A 24,788-nucleotide genomic window follows, 5' to 3' on the forward strand; every position below is an offset into this window, starting at 1 on the left:
TCTTTGCAGGTATAACAATAGTTTAGTGTATTTACCTCTTCAGAGTCGGAGTTAGTCATTAGGCATAAGTTGGCTTCCTCATCTTCGGCTTCAGAGTTAGAGTTCTCTAAGTCATCCCATTGTGCAAGCATGGATTTTTTATAGGAGAAGTTCCTATAAGTTTTGAGTGGACATTCTGTTTTGAAGTGTCCAAGTTTGTTGCATCCATAGCATATAATCTTGCTTTTATCAATCTCAGGTTTTTGGTATTCTTTCCTGGGTTGAAATGATTTTCTGTTTTGATTTCTTTTTAAAATCATTTGTTGAATTCTTCTAGAGATTAAAGCCAAATCATTTTCATCCTCAGATAGGAATCCGGTATCTTCTTCAGTTGTTCCTTGTGAGGTGGAGATTTGAGATGCAGAATTTTGAGAGGTTTTAAGAGCTATTATTTTACCTTTTCTTTGTGGTTTATCTTTATTGAGGATAACTTCATGAGCACGAAGAGATCCTATAAGTTCTTCAACTTGTAGAATCTTTAGATCTTTTGCTTGTGATATAGCTGTTACCATAGGTCTCCAAATTTTTAGGAGACATCTTAGAATTTTTCTGATTCTTTCATGAGCAGTATAAGCTTTACCAAGTGATCTAAGTTCATTGACAATTACAGTGAATCTAGAGAACATTTCATCTATGGTTTCTTCTTCCTTCATTTCGAAGGTTTCAAATTTCCTAACTCCTAGATCAATTCTTTCTTCTTTAACATGATTTGTTCCTTCATGATGTATTTTGAGAGCATCCCAGATTTCTTTGGCAGTTGTGCATTCCTCTATCCGGTCGTATTCTTCCCTGCTAAGAGCACATGATAATATAAATTGAGCTTTAGAGTTTAGTAGTACCTTGTCGTTTTCTTCTTTTGTCCATTGTGACTGAATTTTTGGAACTGACGCAACTGTGTCTGTTGCAGTAGTCATTGGTGTGTAGTTGCCATTTTCAACTACAGACCACATGTTGTTATCTTGAAATAGTAGAAACAATCTCATCTTACCTTTCCAGTAGTAGTAGTCAGAACCATTAAAGTAAGGAAGCCTGTGTGATGATCCTCCTTCAGCTATAAACTTTGTATCAGCCATTTCCTGTTTGATCGATTAACTCTAACACGGTTAAGTGTTCTGTATATTCAGAGCCCGGAGCTCTGATACCAATTGATGGAATAAGGTACGACACAACAAGGGGGGTTGGATTGTGTCCCTTTTAAAATTTATCTAAGTATTTAAAATGTTGTCTTTGATAAGAAGAAAATGATTAGTAATGACTTTAGAGGTTTTAAGTAATTAGTGTTAATGTGTGTGATAAAGTATAGTTGTGAATAATATAAATAAAAGACAATAAATAAAGAACACAAGAAAACTTATCCTGGTTCACCAACTTGGTTAGTCCAGTCCCCACACCCTGTGAGATTATCCTTTATTGAATACTTCTTACAATAGCCTTTTTCTTCTATGTATTCTTAGCCTCGCCAGGCTTACACTTCTGAATGGTATAGCTTACAGATAGCTTACAAGATGATTGGTTTGTGTCATACCCCAAAATTTGCCCGCACTTTTCAAAAATTCAAAACTATTTGAAAATTGGATTTTTATGAAATTTTGGGTTCATTTACATTGACATCCTGAATTTTATAAATATTCGATTTAAAGTCTATTTTAAAATATAATAGTTTACTCTTAAATTATTATATTTTAATAAATAGCAAAATGCTTACCGATGCTTAATATATTTTTAATTGGCTTTTTATTTCGAATAAGTAATATAGCACAATTGGTAAGGAGGTGAGGTTTGCAAGTATAAGGTCGCGAGTTCAAAACCCACTTCTGATATTTTTCCTTTTTATTTGTTTATAACTTAGCTTTAATTTTATTTCTACCTATATTAAAAAAATCACCAAAAATAACATTTTTATTTTATTTAAATATTAATTTTCGTTTTTTTATTTCATGCTTTTTTTTATTTTTTATTTTTTTATTTTTTCCATTTTATTCACAAAAATAACAAAAAAAGGACTTTCCAATTATTTCCAAAACACTTACACGACAAAGTTATTTTCTTTCCAAAACAACCTCAAGACAGCATCTTCAAAAATCGAAAAGAAATTAACTATGGAAGACAAGGCCTTGATGACAATTAAGTGGCTGTTGGTTCCATTGACGCTATAAGGACACGAATCCTAACCTACTCTCTCTCGGCCAATTTTCACTAACACCGTAAATACAGCCTCCTCCACCCAAAAAACAGACTAAAAAAAAATTCCAAATCTCTCTCATTTGTGTTGACCGAAACACAAATCCCTTAACAAAGTTTTATACACTGTAAATATTTTTCACTTTTCTATCATATTCACACCCATTCAAACCAGCAGAAATCTTCACCCATTAAACTACACAAATCCATCGTTACATCACCACAAACTATTAGCAAGCCAAAGATTCAAATTGAACACAAACTTCCAGCACCAATAACCATTGTTTCAAACCATAAAGTTAACACAAAAAACCATAAATCTCCACTTCCTTCAACAAATTTTCTATTCAATAATCTAAATCTAACACTAACAATCAACTAACATTATACTGTTTTTTTCTTCTTACAAGTTTAAATTTGCAGAACAAAAGCGGCACTCTGAGCAAACCGAAGCAGATCCGCAACCGCGATAACCACCGCTTCCGATCGATGACACTTTGCCGACGCGAATAGCGGCACCCGCAAACGCCGCACTAAGCTCCAACCGGATCTCACCACACCGCCATAAGATCTCCGACTCTCTATTTCTCCAAATTGGTAGCTTTCTCTTGCTCTGTACTTGATCTTTTCATTTGATATTAATTTGTTTTTTGTGTAATTGTTTTACTGGATATTGATTGTTTTGGTGTTGTGGTTATAATAAAAAATGGGTACTTTTTTGTTTGTCTTAAGAAGGAAGAGGTGGGTAAGAAAGAAAGAACATTGGTTTTTTATCTCTTAGCTAATCGTTGCTGATGTTGTTCATTATGTTGTTTTATTTTAAAATAATAAAAGACGAACATGTGTCACACGTTAATTGGTTTTAAGAGTATTTTGAAAAAGTCAAAATTGAAACTATGTTCTCACTGATAAAACAAACAATGACGTAGTGCTCCATGCCACCTCCCTATTGTAATAATAATTTTCTATTTTATACTTTTTAGCTATTTTGTTTAATTAGTCTTAATTAAATATTCAAAAACATCAAAAATAATGTCTTTCTTTTACATAAAAACACAAAAATGTTTTAATTAGTTTTTTTATTAAATATTAAAGATTCAAAAAATATTTTTTAAATTAAATTTTTATTTTTCTCTCTAGAATTTAATCTAGTCTTTATCTAGATTTTCTTTTTCTTTAGTTAATCTTTTATCAATAATTGTTCATAATTTTTGCATTTTGTTATATGTCATTACTAACAATTTTGTTTTGATTTTGAGGTACCATCTTGAGGCTCTTGGATTATTCCTTGCGGACATTCATAATTTGTCACTTTTCGCGTATATATTATCTTTTACTTTCGTTTCAATTGCTACTTTGGGTTTGTAATAATTTTTATTCCCCGTTTGGCAAACTGTAAATCCCCATCCCTGAAGCCATGTAATAGCTAGGACTCTTTACTTTTCTGCCCTTTATTTTCCTACAACATTTATCTGCGTGTGATAGTAAAATAGGGTGTGAAAAGACATAAATCTCAATCGTAGATCACTAACTAAAAGATAAAATTTTCGAATCCAACACACTCGCACTCACTCACCTCTAGGGTACGCCCCTCTTGGTTGCCTTTCGAAATAAGGTCGTGTCCCTCGAAAATGTAGAGGTACCCACTAGCAAAAGTCCCTCAAGATAAAATCGTCACTAAGTCCCTCGATGACCCTCGATTGTTGCCTACGAAAAAGTGACGATCGCCCCTTCGAATATTGCTAAAGGTACCTCTACTAGTTGCCTTCAAAACGATCTCGATGACCCTTCGATGACCCGCACGTCCAATATAACAAGGATTTCCTACTTCTATATAGTATGGATAATCCTGGGAATCGTAAAAAGCATAGAAAAAGACCAGTTAATTAGGGTAGTTCTCGTAACCTGCCTAACTCAATAAAAAAAAACATCTTTTCAAAAACTTTTTCAAAGGCGAAGGCTACGCATTTACGCTAAAGTCCTTACGTCCCTTTTCAACTCAAAACAAACAAACATGAGCTAAGCAAGTTAAGAGCCCGTAGATAACTACGGATGAAAAGGGTGCTCACACCTTCCCTTTTCATAACTTACCCCCCGAGCCCGTTTCTTTTTAAAAGAGGTCTTTTTCTGTACTTTTTACCTTTCCTAACATTGGACAAAATAAAAGTCGGTGGCGACTCTTGCTCACCGCAACATTGTTGCTTATTAAAATAAAAGTCAGTTCACCGTATTACAGTTTGTATATCTATGATATACTTTGTGATCTTATGAGGTTTACAATAAATTCCTAAATACTCTCCATATGGCAGTGAGTATTTTACTTATAGAATGTGTATGATAACTCTAATATATTTTGATCACTTATATGGTAGTGAGAGCTAAAGATAATATATAGAGAATATGAATAGTTTGAGAGTAAGAGCTTTTGCTTTCTTTGAGTGCTTGTGAATGATTTTCGGTGCAAAGAATAAAGCATGAGACTTGTATTTATAGAGCAAAGCCAAGAGTGAATGCAAGCCGAGAGCTTCTTGAGAGTAATGTTGGCCGATTTGTCTTTGTAGTACTTGGTCTTGGTTTTACTTGGTCTTGGTACTGCTGACACTCTGCAAATTCTGACATTTTGACCATTTCAACAAAGACTTATTCTTGGCACAGTAATTCTGGAGGAGTAACTCTGGGACGAGTAACTCTGGGACCGTAATTCTTGAGAGTAACTCTGGGGCCATAATTTTGGAGAGTAACTCTGGGACTATAATTCTGAAGAGTAACTCTGGGACTATCATTCTGGAGAGTAACTCTGGGACCATAATTCTGAAGAGTAACTCTGGGACCATAATTCTTGAGAGTAACTCATTGAACTTCTGAGAATCCATATATTCTTAAAGCTTTGTTCTTTGTCGGCACAGTCTTGAATCATCATTTTAACTCTTTGTTTGATAGAGACCATAAATTATTTAGATGATAAATTGATGAAATCACTTTGGAGTTTCTTTAGATAAAATAGTTTGTAATATTCAAAACATTAACAAAATATGTTTCAACATTATCATGACTTGAAGAAGTTATTTTGGTGGCCTGGAATGAAGAAGGAAATTGCTGAGTTTGTTTATGCTTGCTTAATTTGTCAGAAGTAAAAAATTGAGCATCAGAAACCGTCTGGATTGATGGAACCGTTGTTTGTTCCGGATTGGAAGTGGGATGGAATTTCTATGGACTTTGTATCTGGTTTACCTAGAACGGTCAAGAATTGTGATTCTATCTGGGTTATTGTGGACAGGTTGACAAAATCTGCTCACTTTATTCTAATAAGAATGGATTATCCGATGGAGAAGTTGGCTCAGTTGTATGTTGAGAAGATAGTGAGTTTGCATGGTGTTCTGGCTAGTATTGTGTCAGATAGAGACCCGAGGTTTACTTCTAAGTTCTGGACAGGATTGCAAGAAGCCTTAGGTATTAAGTTGAGATTGAGTTCTGCTTATCATCCGCAGACAGATGGTCAGACGGAGAGAACGATTCAATCGTTAGAGGATTTGTTGCGAGCATGTGTATTGGAAAAAGGTGGTGCTTGGGATAGTTACTTACCTTTGATTGAGTTTACCTACAACAATAGTTATCATTCGAGTATTGGTATGGCTCCGTTTGAAGCATTGTATGGTAGGAGATGTAGAACGCCGTTGTGTTGGTACGAATCTGGAGAGAATGCGGTGGTTGGACCGGAGATTGTGCAACAAACTACAGAAAAGATCAAAATGATTCAGGAGAAGATGAGAGCTTCTCAGAGTCGTCAGAAAAGTTACCATGAAAAAAGAAGGAAGGATATTGAATTTAAGGAGGGAGATCATGTGTTCATGCGAGTTACTCCGATCTGGCATTGGGAGAGCCTTGAAGTCGAAGAAGTTAACTCCGCGTTTCATTGGTCCATTTTAGATTACTAAGAAGATTGGAAAGGTTGCTTATCAGATTGCTTTACCTCCTGCACTCGCTAATTTGCATGATGTGTTCCATGTATCTCAGTTGAGGAAATACATTGCGGATCCGTCTCATGAGATTCAGGTAGATGATGTACAGGTGCGAGATAATCTGACTGTAGAGACATTACCTATGAGGGGGGTCCGCTGAGCGGAGGTCCCAACTTATTTCGCTTCTGTTAGACATCGCTAGTGGTCCGCTAAGCGGAGGTCTAAAGGATTTCGCTTCTGCCTTGCTTCGCTGAGCGAACCTTGCTGAGCGAGAATTTTCTAAAACTTTAAAATAACGTATCTTTTGATCCGTGAATCATTTCTTAGTGCCGTTTTGAGCTTTGTGCAAGTAATTAAATGTTTTATATGATGGATGATGAATATGGGCAGTAGCCGACTTTATTTCTTTAAAACTCGATTTAATTACTTGATGAGAATTGAACATTGTGTGCATATGAGATAGGTGTGACAATGTGTTTGATGTGATGATGAATTGGTTGTGATTATTATTATGATTGTGATGAATGCATAACTATGTGAATGGTGTTGAAAACATGTACATACTTATTCGGTGATGTGGTGTTGAGATGAATTGTTCATCGTGATTCGGTGATGTTTTTAAGTATGTTATGTGTGTTTCATTCATTCATATGCATTTGATGTTGGATCCCGGTGATGTTTGGATCGTTGGTGGACATATTTCCCATTGTGCGGAAATTGTGTCGGTGGGCCGTATCTCGATGAGGCGTAGATCGGTTAGGTGGATTGATTCCACGGTTTATTGGTGCCACATGCATAGTGTCGGTTGTGTCATATGCATTTTGTCATAACATGATTGTATGGATTTCTGTGTTATGTGTTGTAATCTATTATTGTGTGAATCTGAATATGTATAATTGGGTGAACGGTATATTATGATGCTTGTTATTTATGAATTGCATAATATTTACTAATTGAGAATGAGACTCACCCTTACATGTTGTCATTTTCAGATTGAGGAGTAGCGGCATTAGTGCTTGGTGAGGATGACTCGTAGAGTTTATCCGTTTATATTGGGTCGTGTCGGTCATGCTCTGATCTGTAACCCTGGGGAACGATAGTTTTAGAGTTTTATGAGATTATTCCATTTTATTGGTGCTGGATTATATTTCTGTTTGGTTGTATTTGATGATGTTTCGTATTCCGCTGTAATAAACATGATTATGTTTTGGTGAACCGTTTCCTAACGAAGCATGACTTTGACCATGATTGGTTCATTTATTTTAAATAATTGTGGCACCCTTGTGTGTATGTTTTTACTCTGATTATTTATTTAAATTGCCGCGGGGTTTAGAAGGGTGTTACACATGCCATGTTATGTCATTTTCTGATTTTTTATTCTCTCCCCTAGAGTTGGAAATATTGTTTTGTCAAAGTGACAATCAGCAAATCTTGCCTGAAAAATATCACCTGTTAAAGGTTCAAGATATCTAATAATAGATGGTGATTCATACCCCAGATATATACCTAACCTCCTTTGAGGACCCATCTTTGTTCTTTGTGGTGGTGGTATTGAGATATATACTGCACACCCAAAAATCTTTAAATGAGAAATATTTGGTTCCTTTCCAATTGCAAGTTGATAAGGGGTATGTTTATGATCAGCACTTGGCCTTAGACGGATGAGCATTGCAGCATGTAAAATTGCATGACCCCCAAACTGTAACTGGTAGTTTAGTTCTCATTATTAATGGTCTAGCAATATATTGAAGACGTTTAATTAATGACTCAGCTAAACCATTTTGTGTATGTACATGAGGAACAGGATGTTCAACAGTAATACCAATTGACATGCAATAATTATTAAATGATTCAGATGTAAATTCACCAGCATTGTTAAGTCTAATTTTCTTTATAGTATAATCAGGAAATTGAGCTCTAAGTTTAATTATTTGTGAAAGAAATTTTGCAAATGTCATATCACGACTTGACAACAAACATACATATGACCATCTACTAGAAGCATCAATTAATACCATAAAATACCTGAATGGTCCTGACGGTGGATGGATAGGTCCACATATGTCTCCTTGAATTCTTTCAAGAAATGCAGGCGATTATGTCTGAATCTTTCCTGGTGAATGCTTTGTTATTAGTTTGCCAAGAGAGCAAGCTTCACATGGTTTATCATCTTGTGTAAGTTTTAAACTTTTCAATGGATGACCATGTGTATTTTCAACTATTTTACGCATCATTGTTTAACCAGGGTGACCTAAACGGTCATGCCATAAAATCACAATTTTGGGATCTTCTTTTACTACTAAATTGCATTCAATTTCATGTATATATGTGTAATGTAAACCAGAAGGCAATTTTGGTAGTTTTTCTAAAATTTTCTTCTTTCCCAAAACATTAAAAGTAATATTAATGTATTTCATATTACCTTCAGTTGCAGTTTCAGTATCGTATCCTTGACGATATATGTCATTAAAACTCAACAAATTTCGCTCTGATTTTGGAGAGTATAAAGCATTGTTAATGACAAATTTTGTCCCATTTGGTAATATGAACATAGCATTACCTGTTCCTTCAATCAAATCTGCAGGACCTGAGATTGTATTTATTATACCTTTAGTGGGATTTATTTCAGTAAAATATTTCTTACTTTTGAGGATTGTGTGTGTAGTTCCACTGTCCGGAATGCAAATGTCTTTGACATGTTCCATGTATAACCTTCTTAAAATAGACATAAGATTAAATAGAGTAAATTAACAACATATTTAACATTATTATTTCATGCAAACATAAGATACATCTTAACAACATACAAATGCTTAAGTTGATACATATTTCAAATATAAAACAAGCACACCAAACATTATTCAAAATACATATTTTAAATAGTTACTTAATCAGTTTCACCTCCAACAAAGTCAGCAGTCTCAAAATAGGTATTATTGTTTCTGGGTTCAATCTCATTAAAATTCACTTCTTTTCCCTTTTCTTCAATATATGCCATTGGTCTTTTACACAAGTGCTCTGGTGTTCTACACACCTTAGACCAATGGCATTTCTTTCCGCATCTGTAGCATATATCTTCATAATTCCTTGAGGGACCTTCTTGGATATACTTACCCTTTCCTTTGCGATTCCAATTATTTTGGTCATATCTGGGGGATCTATAATTATTCATATGACCTCGTCCACGTCCTCTACCACGAAAATAGTTTCGACCGTGGAAAAGGTTTCGACCATGATATCCTCCTTGATTTTGACCATCAAAACGAGCATGACCATTATTACCATCAGAACGAACATGACCACCACGTCTCTTAAGACGACTAAAGCCACCACGCCCACGATTAAAGGTCATGGCATTAATTTCAGGATATGGCATTGTTCCTGTGGGTCGTGCCTGGTGGTTTTTTATACGGAGCTCATTATTTTGTTCTGCCACCAGAAGAGCTGCAACTAAATCAGAATACTCAGTGTATTCTCTCATTCTATATTGTTGTTGCAATAATACCTAAGATGCATGGAAATTTGAAAAAAAAATTTCCAACTTTTCTTTTTCAGTTATAGTTTTGCCACAAAATTCTAGCTTTGCTATAATCTGGTGCATAGCAGAATTATATGCAATGACAGTTTTGTAATCTTGGAACCGTAACTTGTTCCACTGATCCATTAATGAGGGTAACAGATCTTTCTTCTGATGTCCAAATCTTGCTTTAATTTTGTCCCATAAAATCTTGGGATCTTTAGCATTTGAGTATTCTGTTTGCAATCCATCGTCAAGATGGTGCTTTATTATTCTGTTCACTTTTGACTTTTTCTTTTCCATTTCTTCCGGGTCATCTGTTGTTTTTCCAGAATTGTCTCCTTCAAGGATTTTGTTAAGTCCCTCACATGAAAGGTACTCTATTAAATTGTTGTTCCAAGTTATGAAGTTCTCCCCAGTTATGCTTAGAATTTTGAATTGATGCTTAAGATTGGACATGATTATATCTATAATTCAGATGAACATAATAAATATTTAAAAACTAAAAGAAATATCAATTTATTCAATCATAAAATTCATGATTACATATTATTTAAAACCTCTACTAACAAACCAAGCTATGATAAGTAATGGTAAGACGAGAATTATTATTAAAGCTACAAAATCATTACCTAATTCTTCATGCATAATAAGACTGAAAATTAAAAAAAATGATTACAATGATAGTGATGAGCAAAATAAGAAAATCAGCCATTTGAAAAGAAAATGTAGGTAGATGTTTTGAGAATGATGTGAAAATTATGAAAGAAGTTGAAGTATTTATAGAGGTAAAAATGGTTGTTATATTACCGTTGGGGAAAAGGAAAAAGAAAAAGAAAAAATGTTGATTAAAAGAATATTAAACCAAAAATTAAGTGTGTTGAAATATATATATATATATATATATATATATATATATATATATATATATATATATATGACTGTTATAAGTGTTGGAGATAAATATAATCTATAACATATAAGTTAAATTAACACATATGATAAAAATTAATACATGCGTATGGGGTTTTAGACCTCCACTGAATCTTAAAAGAATATTTACATATGGAGTCTCAGACTTTCCATTGAATATAAAAGTTAATATCTGCAAATGAGATTATGACCTCCACTGAAATATAAAAGTTAGTAACAGCATATGGTGGTTTTTAAACCTACACTAAATATAAAAATTAGTAACAGCATTATGGTGGTTTTTAAACCTCCACTAAATATAAAAGTTAGTAACAGTATACAGGGCCGACCCAAACCGTTTAGAGGCCCTGTTCTATTTTATAAATAGGCCCCTAGTAAATTCAAGTACAAAAAATAATTTAAGGGAAATGCTAACGAGTGCCCCAGGGGCACTCTTTAATAGCTTTAAAAAGTAAATTTTTCTTGGAAATATGCGTAATTAATGCATCGAAAATTGAAATGGTGAACTTTTGAAAGAATATTTTCTTTATTTAGAATGCTTAAAGAGTGCCCCTGGGGCACTCGTTAGCATGACCCATAATTTAAATTGTAAATAGCATAAATGCAATTATAATTTTCATATCTTTTTTGTCAATAAATTTTCTCTGTTGTTTTGAATTGTTGTTAACTCATATAATCATAAATTAATACAAAACATAAAATATTTCTTTAAAAAAAAATATCCATAGAGATTTTATTAGGAGGTGATATATTAGCATGCTAAACTAATAAAAATATAAATCTTATAAATATTACATTAAATTAAATTATTCAAAAGTATTTTAATAATTTATTATCAATTTAATTATAATAACTTAATTTAAAATAATAATAAGAATATTAATTTTTAAATATATTATTATAAATAAAATTAAATGATACAGCTTCAAATATATAATAGATTTTTATCCAAAAAAATGATAAGAGAAATTAACAAATATATTATATAATATTTTATCATAAAATATTTATTAAATTCAATAGCTAAAATACTAAATAAACTGTTTGCAGCGTGTATGGTAATGTAATAGCTGTGAAACATGTCTAAACCTTAATAGCTTCACTTTTTATGATTAAAATAATCTTGTGACTGCACAATATCGCCCCACCTTTATGCCACTTATTTCTACTTGTTATAGTTTATAAAGTTAACATATATTTCATTTATTTAACATGTACATAAATATGTGGAGGCCCCCAAAAATGTGAGGCCCTGTGCTGTGGCCCATGTTGCACAGGCACAGGGTCGGGCCTGACAGTATATGGTGGTTTTTAAACCTCCACTAAATATAAAAGTTAGTAATAATATATGGTGGTTTTTAAACCTCCACTAAATATAAAAGTTAGTAACAGTATATGGTGGTTTTTAAACCTCCACTAAATATAAAAATTAGTAAATATATAAATATAAATGTTAGTAATGGTATATGGGGTTTTAAACCTCCATACAAAGTTTATAATAAAAATAACCACACTAGTTATAAATCACTTGACTGGTTGTCAGTTTTTTATAACCGGGGCAAAATAAAAAAAATAAAAAAAATAAAAAGATTAAAGTGATAAGTATAGAATATATACCTAGTGTAGTAAACACTTTTGATAGAAACGATCGTGCTGATAACGTGTTAAGAATACTGAATACAGAGAGATAGAAGAGACTGTTAGTATATAATTTCTCGTAAAACGATTGGTGTGTTTTACATATACCACGACGTGGTATTTATAGTTGTGAGGTTTCATCATTTGCCGTGCATATATGTTAATGTGTCAAGTTGAATAATATTCATTGGTATTTCAAAACAGTTGTCATAATGATTACTTATTATTATAACAGTTTGGAATATATTTTAAAATTATTTTTAAGTATCCTTTATAAGTTTGTGAATAATACCCTGAATACTTAAGTGAGAATCTATTCGTTGGATCCTTAAGTAGGATCATTGCCGTTCATAGAGGGGATCTAATCAATGAATTTTTAAGTGGGATCCATGCCACCCAACGAGGCGATCCGCTCGCTAGATTATTGCCATTCACATAGACGATCAATTTGTTGGATTTTTGCCGCCCATTTAGACAATTCATTCGCTAGATCCTTAAGTGGGATTACTTGTTGCCATAGAGAGGATCCATTTGTTGAATCTTAAGTGAGATTCTTGCCGCCCAAAAGACTATCTATTTGCTGGATCATTGTCACCCATATCCAAATCCCTAACTTTTCATTCAGAATCTCAGATTCACCCCAAACTCATCACCATGGGTACCGAAACAACATCAATCGATCACATCACAGAACCATTGATTCAAGAACCACAAGCCACCAATTCAAATAGTGAATTTTTATCCGAACCAGTTCCTGAATGGAGGGAACAGATCACGGTTAGAGGGTTGGTTGTGAGTGGTGTATTGGGGTGTTTGTTTTGTATTATAACTCATAAACTCAATCTCACTGTGGGGATTATTCCGTCCCTTAATGTGGCTGCTGGGTTGCTTGGGTTCTTCTTTGTGAAGACGTGGACTGGGTTGTTGACCAAGATTGGGCTTTTTACTAAGCCGTTTACTAGACAGGAGAATACGGTTATTCAGACTTGTGTTGTTGCTTGCTATGGACTCGCTTTTAGTGGTAAAATTGTCTTTTCTTTTCACTCTTTGAATCAAAGGGTTCTTGCTTGTTTTGTTACTTTTTTTAGTTTGTATACAATTTGGTTTAGTTTAGTTTGAGTTTTTTTTTTTTGTTGTTGAAAGTAAGTTGTTCAATTTCTAAGGATTTTGTTCTTTAAGCTGATTAACCTCAATTAGTTCTCTGTCATAAAAATGATGAATAACAGTATCGGTATCAACACATTTCGGTATCAACATGTTTTGTAAGACCGATGTAGAGGATCTAACTAAGTGATGAGTGTTGTAATGGTGGATTGACCTTTAGATGTTCTGTTTTCCTTGGTGTGTTGTGTGCTGCATGAGCTTGGTGCTTTTGTGAAAAATATGTTTCTTGCTCGTGGCTAGATTACTAAAGATGAGGGGCTGGTAGAGTTTGTGAAATAAATTCACAATCTGTTTGGTTATTCAAAAGACTTATCTCATTTCATTTGTTGATTTGATTTCACTTTTAATCACAAAGTTGCCACGTTGTTTTCATTATTTTCTTGTTTTGAAAGAACAAAACAAAATGAGAACAATGTGACAGATTTATGATAAAAAGTAAAAGGAAAACGTTTTTTTTTTTTTTTTTTTCTGAAACCGAATATTAGGCACTAATATAAATTTAGAAAAAAGAAGAATGATACTAGTAATATCGTTCTGCATCCCCCTCCAAGAATCCTTAATTTGAAGTCCCTTTTCATTGATAGAGTTATACTAGTGCATGTCAAACAAAGGCCATACAAATTACCAAGGCTTAAAAAATAAGAAGGTTAAATGAAAAATCAGTTATCTAGTTAGATGTGTATTCCGGCTATAAAAATTTTATTTCTATGCCGTTCTGTTGTGCAACCTGTTTACAAAATAAACATTCAAAGGATATTTATTTGTCACCTAGCTATGGATGCAATTCAGTTCATATTTGTATGTTATAAATCTTCAAGTTAATTTTTCTTAGGACTAAATCTTCAAGTTTGTGTGCAAAAGGAAAAAAGTAGTGAAAGCTAAAATGTGGCTCCTCACATAGTTTAGTGTTACTGACTGTGATATTGTTGTCAGGGGGATTTGGTTCATCCTTGATTGCCATGGATCAAAAAACATATGAACTGATTGGCCCGGATTATCCTGGTAATAGAGCTGAAGATGTTAAAAATCCCGGCTTGGGATGGATGATCGGTTTCATGTTTGTTGTCAGTTTCCTTGGTCTTTTTAGTCTTGTGCCACTTCGTAAGGTAATCTTTCTGGTTCATTTTTAATACATAGGGTTTGCGAAATTTTTATTTTTTTAAACAAAAATCGAATCATTTTAGTAGTGCATCTAATGACACAAGTGATTAGAAGATTTGAATTGATGGGAGCGCATATTTTGGTTAATGCTCTTGTACTTCTCCTCTATATAGGTGTAACCTCTTTTTTACTTCAATCTATTACATGTATGATATATCACTTCCCTTACCAATGCATTTAATCTCTTGTAATGCAATTTCAGGTTATGGTCTTGGATTATAAGCTTACATATCCCAGTGGAACAGCCACAGCAATGCTAATTAACAGTTTCCATACAAAATCTGGAGCAGAACTTGCAGGGTATACTAATTTGACCACTCCGAAGCTTTATGTGTATATTGTTTTTGTTACTATTTTTCTTGTCTTTTATTTATTTATTATTATTTTTCTTGTTATGAGAATCTTCCAGGAACCAAGTTCGGCAACTTGGAAAATATTTAAGCATAAGTTTCTTCTGGAGCTGCTTTAAGTGGTTCTTCAGTGGGATTGGAGATTCGTGTGGATTTGACAATTTTCCTAGCTTTGGTTTGACTCTATTTAGGAACACGTAAGTCTCTTCTACTTTGAGTTTTCTCTTTCTTTATCAGAATTCAATTTAGGAGCACAGTAGGTAGATAGAGTTAGGAGAAAATAACCGAAAGCTGTTACCAAGTGATATTAAGCTTCATCACGCAATTCGGCCCAGGCCAACTCAAATGCCGTTGTAGATTTCTAATTTAGTCGCTTTCCTACTTTTGGCCTTGGAACTGGTTAAAGTTTTATATAACAGATACCACAAGCACTGAATGACTGATATACATGATATAAGTGCTGTCATATGTGTTGTCTGTTGTTAAGAGCGCTTCATCGACTAGAGACATGACCCATGTAGGTAGATCTTATAAGACTATAAGCATAAATTCTACAATGATACTAGAGAGTCAGATTCGATGTTGGAAAAATATCTATGCTATTCTACATGCATTTGTCCATGCTTAAGGTGTTGAGTTCTACATCGTGAGAGGCTGTGTTGAGAGCCCCGCTGTTGCATACCCGAGTCACAGCAACTCACAGAATATAAAAGAAATAGATAAAAATGCACAAATACTGGAATAATAGTGTTATTTCTAAAATTGAAAGATAACTGCAAAAGGATGAATATCCTAATGCCCACAGAGGCGACAACTTCCCTGTCAGCTGCATTTTAAAAGGAACATTTCTTCATTAATACATCGTCAAATTTTGTAGTAGTGAAGTGAATGCATATTTATTCTTGACAGTGATGTTAAGTGCTGTGTCTGATCTGTAATTGATTTCCAGGTACTAACGCCGCGTTCTTTTCATGCAGATTTTACTTTGACTTCAGTCCAACTTATGTTGGATGTGGTCTTATTTGCCCCCATATAGTGAATTGCTCTGCTTTCCTTGGAGCTATTATTTCATGGGGCTTTCTGTGGCCTTTCGTCTCCAAGCATTCTGGGGACTGGTATCCAGCTGACCTTGGTAACAATGATTTCAAAGGTCTTTATGGATACAAGGTATGGCAAAGCAAGTATACTTGCAGGATATCGGTTTATTATCTATATGCCAACCCTACTTGTTGTGATCTATGCCTGTAGTTATGCTTTATTTTCTCTTAAACAAGTTGTGTTGGGATTGTACCTAGCTTTTGTATTTAAAAAAGGTTTCATTGTCATCTTTGCGTCCATATTCAAAGGTGTTCTTGTAAACTAAGCGTTAGTATTCTAGCATTTTTTCCTTTCCGCATTGGTTAGTTGATACTTGATATATTTAAATGTGATTCTGCAGTAAGTATTTTACATCGTTATCATTTTTTGTGCAGGTATTTATATCTATTGCCATTATCTTAGGAGACGGTCTTTACAATCTAGTTAAAATTATAGTGATAACCATTAGGGAGATGTGGAGGACAAGATCCAAACAGAACAGCCTTCCTGTTGTGACTGAGGTTCCTGGTGAGTAAAATCGAATACTTTTCTTACTATTTCCTGTTGATAAGCATGATTTTTTCTCCTTTATTATTGTAATCTAATTCTGAACGTAGAAGTTAATTTATTTTTCTTTCATATTCATATTCATATTCTCAGATGGCGATAGTTCTGAGCTGCACTTAGAAGAAAAGAAAAGGGATGAAATATTTTTGAAGGACGGGATACCATCCTGGTTTGCAGCATCTGGATATGTAGGCTTGGCAGCGATATCCATCGTAACAATACCAGCTATTTTCCCACCTCTCAAATGGTACTTGGTTCTATGTTCTTACATCCTTGCCCCCGCCCTTGCCTTTTGCAACTCTTACGGCGCAGGGCTCACGGATTGGAGTCTTGCATCCACTTACGGCAAGATTGGTCTATTCATCGTTGCGGCAATAGTTGGTACAAACGGAGGGGTAATTGCAGGTGTAGCGTCTTGTGCTGTGATGATGTCCATTGTTTCAACCGCAGCCGATCTCATGCAAGATTTCAAGACAGGTTACCTCACCCTCTCGTCGGCAAAATCCATGTTCGTGAGCCAGTTGATAGGAACAGCTATGGGATGTATAATTGCTCCCCTCACTTTCTGGATGTTCTGGACTGCATTCGATATAGGATCACCTGATGGCCCATACAAAGCACCGTACGCCGTTATATTCAGGGAAATGGCCATTCTTGGTGTCGAGGGATTCTCAGAGCTTCCAAAATATTGCATGGAAATGTGCGCCGGTTTCTTTGCAGCTGCATTGGCTATCAATCTTTTAAGGGACGTGATTCCGAAGAAATACTCACAGTATATTCCAATTCCAATGGCAATGGCAGTTCCTTTCTACATTGGTGCTTACTTTGCAGTTGATATGTTTATTGGAACTGTAATATTGTTTGTGTGGGAACAAGTGAATAGAAAAGATTCAGAAAATTATGCTGGAGCTGTTGCTTCTGGTTTGATTTGTGGTGATGGGATATGGACTATTCCTTCTGCAATTCTCTCTATTTTGAGGATTAATCCACCAATTTGCATGTACTTCGGGCCTTCTGCAAGCAGCTGAGTTATGGAGAAACTTTCCTCACCCCACATGGTTTCGGAATCGGAAATGTATCAGGATGACATGATTTTTCTGGAAGCGTACAACACAAAAATTGCGTTCTTTTTATAACGTGTCTGGAACAAATTCCTTGTCTGAGTCAACAAAAAACCTTGATGTCTGTTGGTGTTGTGTATGTAAATAAATCTCCTTGTAAGATTGAAGGGAACATCCATATTTGGTTTCTTTTGTATCTCTTTGCAAAGGGTGCCTTCACTGTTGACTAGTTTGATTTGATACAATGTATAAAATGTCTATTCTGATTTAATTTATTGTCTACTTTTTGGAGCACTGAACCTAATTTTACTCCCTTCAATTTTTTTTTTTTTTGAAGTCCTCTACTATCATTTGAGATACTCATAGCCATCAAAGTTCAAACAATCCTTCCACAAATGCATTGTTGGTTCAATCTCATCACCATAGAGCTTGCAATATGGAGCCCCATACGAAGATAATATTTCCTACTATTTGTCATAAGTCTCTTATGATACACTAGCCAAATAAACAAACGAATTCTGCTCAAGAGCCTGCAACTAATTTGTTGAAGTCCCAAGCTCCATATTTATTCACCAAAATTTCCACCTTCTGATTTTGTAATTCAACCGATATACTCACCTCCAAATCTGTTATTTGATGTCCTGGTTCAATACAGCTATCATTCCATGCATTTATTGCATGACCATCACGATTACCTAAAATGCCAACTGATCTAGATTTGGCCACAGATCAACTAAAACCTTCCATAACGTAGGGTAGAATTGAATATTGAAGAAATTAGTTTACAAACCTATGAAATATGGATTTTAACACGGAAACTGGGATATGATACGAGAAAGACACTTCAATATCGATAATGTCAAAAACATACCAGACATCAATTCAAAGAGTGTCAAATTAAATAAAAAAATATTATTTTCAAGATACTTGCATGACTTTTTTGACTAGTGTCTTACGCGTGTCATACAAATGTCGAACACCGACGCATGTCAGACACCACGACATACCTCCTTCTAGAGGTGTTCATGCTTCATAGTTAAAGTTGAAAGGCAGGCGCCCAATTCTAATACAACATGGGTCTATCAGTGCAAGTTAACTAAGCATCGTGGTTGATGAATAGATAGATGGGTTAAGTACGCCTCTCGTCCAATGGGAAGTATTGAGGTGAGTCTCTTCCCTCTTCCTTTTTCTATTTTTCCTCTATCCTTTTGCTTGTGCTTCTACTCAAGATTTTCATTTTGATAGATTTATAGAGAATCGTGAAACTTTTTCTAAGTTTGATTGCTCAATTTTGCATGCTCTACTCCCAAAATACACAAAAACTTTCGAGGAAAGATTCAGGTTGGATATCATGAACGAGAGATGAATCAAGAGAAAGAATACACAATTTCTCTTGAAAATGCAAGAGTTCTGTTGATTGTTGTGATTTTGAATCTTCTTATTTATCCCTAATTGCAAGCTTGTTTTTCATACCAGGAGCATATTCCTCTTCCTGATCTTTCGCCTGTAAGAGTGGAAGTTTCTGGTGTGGCTCTTATTCATCATGTTTCGTCATAAGCTTTGCTTGCTGGAGTGGTGTTTGGTACAAATGTGATGATTCTTTTAGGTCATCCTCAACAAATTCAGGGATTGGATCTATGGACTCCATGGATTCATAAGTGGAATCTATTTCCTCGTCTAATCTATCATATAAGAAGAGTCTCCCTCTTCTTGATCAATTGGCCTATCCACATCAGCAACTCACTCCACAAAATTCCACATCATTCTCAACTGATGGCAGTTTTAAGGTTGCAATTAAATCTCTCAAACTCTCATCATCATGGTGCAGTTACACATATTCTTTACTCTCTTCCCATCCACGTTACAAACCTCCTAACCTTCTATTCCAATTCCAAAAACGTCTGGGTCTCTTTCGATCGATTTGTTCCTTCTTTCTCTGCATCTTCGTACAAAATTGTTTCTTCTTCTTCTTCTTCTATCGATTTTTTTCAATTCTTTTGGATTACTTACATAACTGCTATCCTGTTCACGGCTGTGTTGCTTGAGGTTCATTGATGATGGATGACTTCACGTTATGGTGTATACGGCTGTGTCAATCTTCGTCGGAAGGGTGATGCTCGCGGTGATTGATTTTGCTTTCTGATGACCCTTCATAGTGGTTGGGTTTGATTAAACGGTGAGTGGTTTACGGTGGTTTTGACTCCAATCTCGATTTTGAGTTTCTCCTCTTCTTTACTTCTGTTCTGTTTTTACTGTGTAGTTGTTGTGTTGTTGAGTCTGTATGTGCGACCACGGAGTTTTTAGGGAGTGGAGTTTGACTGAGATATCTGTGGAGTGAGAGAGGACTGAGGTTAGAGACAAATCAGGGATTGGAGGTGGACTCAGAAGTTGAGGGAATCGTGGGATTGAGGAGGCTAAAGTCCCTATTTTCCAGGCTTTTCAAATGTGAATCATGGGGCTGTGATTCAAATCTTACTGATGTACGTTTTTTTGTTTTCAATTGGTTCTCGATGTCAACACAAAAGGTTGATCTCAATTGAATTTTTTTTTACTTGCAGGATAACATATTGTCAATGGATGAATGAACTCCAACTTCTCTTCATGACAGTGTCCTTCCTTTCTATAACCTTTAAGAACGAGGGCATGTTGTACATGAGATATGCTTTCTCCACGGATTCATAAGTGGAATCTATTTCCTCGTCTAATTTTTAAGGAGGATGTTTCCATTTGGGTTTAAAATGCTAAAGAAATATTTATGTGAAAGTATTCCAAGATATCGATTATTGATGAGGTTGAATCCTCCATAGCCACCATTTAAGAGCACAACTTTTCATTGTCATTGCAGCTACCTTCATCTTCTCCTCATCTTCCATAATATTTTTGGCTCTAAAATATTTTTCAATCGAAATCATCTCCATAAAAATTTCACATGAACCTCATTTAGTAGGAATGAAATCGAAATGAAAGCATTAATTAATAGAAAGTTTTCTATCAAAATTATGAAATTAGGATTTCAATAATAAAAGAGAAATAACATTAAAAACTATTAAAAAAAAAATTTTAAAAAAATAATATTTTTTATTTGAATGATAATTTTTCATCTCAAAGAGAGTACATATATATAAACCAATAATGAACAGTGAGATAAAAAGGAGCCTTAAGTTCAAATAAACAACCATTAAAATAGAAGGTTAACAAAAATAAATCACTACTTCTTATTCATAACTAGTAACAAACCCGTGCATACGCACGGGTTCTGTTCGATTACGCGCATTTGAATACAACATTTATTTTAAATAAAATATTAAAAAAATATTTAGATAAATAATTGATTATTTCCTATATAAAAAAATTTAGATCAATAATAATTTTTTTCCCATATACCATTTTTAGATCAAAAATATTTGATCATAAAAACATTTCTCGTATATAAAAATATTTAGATCAATAATAGATTTTTTTCGTATACAGACTTCATTTTTGTTTAGGTAACATTTACAAAAATATTTGGATCAATAGTAAATTTCGTATATAAAAATATTTAGATCAATAGTAGATTTTTTCCCGTATACCATTTTAAAATAAAAAATATTCAGATCATAAATACTATTTTTCATAAATAATATATTTTTTTCGTATACAAATATTATTTTTATTTAGGTATCATGATTTACATAAATATTTGGATCAATATTAAATTTTCGTATATAAAAAAATTTAGATAAATAATAAATTTTTTGAATAAATTTTTTCCGTATAACATTTTTTACTAAAAAATATTTCGATCATAAATACCATTTTTCGTATATAAAAATATATATCAATAATAATTTTTTTGAAAGAAAGAAGTGAGAAAGTGATGAAAGAGAAAAAAATAGAGAATGGAGAGAGATTTAGTAAATTTGATAAAATATGAGGGTTGTATTGTTTTCATAATAAAATTAAAAACTTTATTGTTCAAAGATTAAATAACCACAATTTTATTGTGGTGACAAAGATTCAAATAAAAATATTACAGACTTTTCCACCATCATTAATTTTTTTTTTATATTATAGCTTCTATTTATATCTAAATAATTTCATGCTCTAACAATTATCCTTTACACGAACAAGTCATCTAAATAAGAAAAATTAGAGGAAAAAAAAAGAGAGTTTGAATCGGAACATATATCAAATACAAAGAAAGAAACTTAGTGCGAAAAAGAAGACATTTCCCTATTCAAGCTTTGAATTCTTGTGATAATTTGGTACAAAATTTCAACACCTATATATCTTTAAAAGAGGGCCCTCTCATGTATGCATAGTGGGAAGCACATCAGACTCCTGGTGCAATCAGCCACAGTCGTATAGTCCAACCAATCATCACAAAACATACCTACAAAGCAAAATCTTAGTCATTATTTTGAATACAATAAATAAAAAATTACTTTTAAGTTTTTTCTTAAAATTTATATATATATATATATATATATATATATATATATATATATATATATATATATATATATATATATATATATATATATATATATATATATATATATATATATATATATATATATATATATATAGATGGGATCAAATTACACCCGAAGAGTTACACCACGAGTTACACTCGTTCAAAAACTACATCTCGAATTAATATTTTTTAAATTCAACCGTTGGATTGAAACATAATATCATATAGATCATACCTATAAAGTTTGAGCTTAATCTATAATGATTTACTATATCATCAAGATATCCAAAGATTAACGTTAAAATGAGCTTTCATATAACGTTAATTTTGATGTGATTCAATGACATAGTAAATCATTATAGATTAAGCTCAAACTTTATAGGTATGATCTATATGATATTATATTTCAATCCAACGGTTGAATTTAAAAACTATTAATTCAAGATGTAGTTATTGAACGAGTGTAACTCGTGGTGTAACTTTTCGGGTGTAATTTGATCCCTCCTCATATATATATATATATATATATATATATATATATATATATATATATATATATATATATATGAGAGTAAGTTTAAAATATCCTTGATTTTCATTAACCCAAGATTAAATGATCAATTAAAGTCATTACATTAATGAAAATTAATGGAGTAAATGTTTTAAACTTACTCGAGGAGTAAGAATATCTCTCCTTAATTTTCATTAATCTAATGGTTTTAATTGATCATTTAATCTAATTATTTTCGAATATATATATATATATATATATATATATATATATATATATATATATATATATATATATATATATATATATATATATATATATGTATATTGGTGATGCGCTTACACTGTCATTCAATAAGAATATAATATTCTACCATGTCATATAAAATTTAAATTTTTTATTTGCAATAGTTATTACAAGCCTAACGGTTTTAGTTCTAGCGACTAGAACATAAACTAATGAATACTCTAGACCAGGTCTTTGAAGGAAGCTTCTAACAACTAGCCTTACTTTGGGTTTTAAAATTTAGCTACATGGGTTGTGTTTTAGCTTGAACACCCACTTTACTTTAGTAGCTTTCTTATCAGATGATAACTTAATTAAATCCCATGTATCGTTTATTTCAATTGCTCCTAACTCTTCTTTCATAGCCTTTTCCATGCTTTATTCATCAAGGTTTAGTGATGGTTGATGGGCTTAACATCTCCCTTTAGTTCCATACCCTTTTCAATCACATAATTGTCATCAATAGGTTCACAATCTTGTATCCTTCTTGAAATGCTCCTTGTTCTTCGTGGTTTCTCATCCATCTCAAAATTTGGTGCTTCCTCTTCTTCCTTTGATAATATCATAACTACCATTGAGTAATGATCTCATTTAAGGGTTGCTTGAACTACTCCCTGCTTGCCAATCTCACAAGCTTCCATCATCTATCACTATTTATATGTTGATGGACATTTTTTTAGTGGATGGATCATGCATTTTATAGGCCCCAGTTGCATGATAGCAAATTAGAATCATTGATGCGCTTTTTTAATTTAGTTTTCTTCTCTTGGCATCAAGGACGTGTTTATGACATAATGCACAAAATACTATGAAATGATGCACACTAGGCTTCTTACCACTCCAAATCTCCTCAAGTACCATGTTATTTAATCTTCGAGTTGAACATATCTTTAACACATATACCGTAGTGTTGGCTGCTTCTCCCCAAAATAATTTGGGCACGCTTCTTTGCTTTACCATGTGTCTAGTCGGATCCAAGACAATTATGTTTCTCATTTCACCTAAGAAATGATGTTGTGGTGTATAGGGAGTTATGACTTCATATTTTATTGTTGATGCTCTGTATGTCCTGTATTATTGTTTGATGTTTGGCTAAAACATATAATAACAGCAAATGGTCAAAATGTGAATCTTGCAAGTTTATAAAAAACAAAACAGGTTTAAGCAAGATGTTAGATGGAATGTCATGACATCAACTCATGACATCGCGCCTGCAGAACTGGAAGGAAGATTCAGTTTGTACTTAACATATACAGAATATTCTATGTGAATATTATGTAATCCTATGTGGCGCATATTTAAAGGTCAAAAGAATAATTGAAGAATCAGATTAGAAGATTGAAGATTCAGGAAGAATCAGATCAGAAGATTGAAGATTCAGCAGTTTCTAATTTAGGAAACTCACGATTGAAAGACCTTATTTGTAGCATAATATTTTCTGCATATTTGTAACAACAAAGTGCTGCGATTTGTAATCCCAAATCCAATTTGGGATCAGGTTATAAACAGGAAACTTTGTAACCTAGTTTGTAATAGAAATCCTGGTTTTAAACGATGTAGTCATTAGGGTTTCTATAGGTAGACCACCCAGGTTGTGGGATGGCTGTCATGTCCTTCTCGAAACCTGTAGGTTAGAGAAGTGATTGTTCTCACTCGAAACCTGTAGGTAAGATTTGAGTATTGTAAACTTTATTGAAGCTATGAAGCAAGATCAAGTATGTGTTCATTGTTAATTGTGTAAATAGCTGTTGCAGGGTTGTAACAGTTAGGTATCACCAGGGAGTGAGCAGAGGTTTTCTTGTCTTGGATGGAGTTATGAGATAAAGGTTGCATTGGGTAGTGACTAGGTAAACCAGAGGTTGTTTATCTGTAAACCAGAGGTTGTT

General features: G+C 33.4%; 3 protein-coding genes across 3 annotated transcripts; 1 reads left to right on the forward strand and 2 right to left on the reverse strand.

Annotated features, from left to right (window-relative positions):
- Positions 1-9,066: 9,066 nt before the first annotated feature.
- Positions 9,067-9,660, reverse strand: LOC131633696 (uncharacterized). The gene has a single exon (XM_058904385.1). The coding sequence runs from the start codon at positions 9,658-9,660 to the stop codon at positions 9,067-9,069; it is 594 nt and encodes a 197-aa protein (XP_058760368.1).
- Positions 9,661-9,684: 24 nt separating this feature from the next.
- LOC131633697 (uncharacterized) lies at positions 9,685-10,155 on the reverse strand. The gene has a single exon (XM_058904386.1). The coding sequence runs from the start codon at positions 10,153-10,155 to the stop codon at positions 9,685-9,687; it is 471 nt and encodes a 156-aa protein (XP_058760369.1).
- A 2,427-nt stretch (positions 10,156-12,582) lies between these two features.
- Positions 12,583-17,918, forward strand: LOC131633703 (probable metal-nicotianamine transporter YSL6). The gene is made up of 7 exons (XM_058904393.1): positions 12,583-13,288; positions 14,365-14,537; positions 14,795-14,892; positions 15,002-15,139; positions 15,920-16,109; positions 16,415-16,547; positions 16,680-17,918. The coding sequence occupies exons 1-7, from the start codon at positions 12,922-12,924 to the stop codon at positions 17,612-17,614; spliced, it is 2,034 nt and encodes a 677-aa protein (XP_058760376.1). The 5' UTR covers positions 12,583-12,921; the 3' UTR covers positions 17,615-17,918.
- Positions 17,919-24,788: the final 6,870 nt, after the last annotated feature.

This window comes from Vicia villosa, unplaced genomic scaffold (genome assembly GCF_029867415.1).
Source record: "Vicia villosa cultivar HV-30 ecotype Madison, WI unplaced genomic scaffold, Vvil1.0 ctg.001165F_1_1, whole genome shotgun sequence".
Classification (NCBI taxonomy): Eukaryota; Viridiplantae; Streptophyta; class Magnoliopsida; order Fabales; family Fabaceae; genus Vicia; species Vicia villosa.

Excerpts from the sequence above, each read along its gene's own strand:
- LOC131633703 (XM_058904393.1), top strand. The coding sequence starts at position 12,922 with ATGGGTACCGAAACAACATCAATCGATCACATCACAGAACCATTGATT. Across the intron at positions 14,538-14,794 it reads GTCTTGTGCCACTTCGTAAG|GTTATGGTCTTGGATTATAA; the intron begins GTAATCTTTCTG and ends ATGCAATTTCAG. Across the intron at positions 14,893-15,001 it reads TCTGGAGCAGAACTTGCAGG|GAACCAAGTTCGGCAACTTG; the intron begins GTATACTAATTT and ends AGAATCTTCCAG.
- LOC131633697 (XM_058904386.1), bottom strand. The coding sequence starts at position 10,155 with ATGTCCAATCTTAAGCATCAATTCAAAATTCTAAGCATAACTGGGGAG.
- LOC131633696 (XM_058904385.1), bottom strand. The coding sequence starts at position 9,660 with ATGAGAGAATACACTGAGTATTCTGATTTAGTTGCAGCTCTTCTGGTG.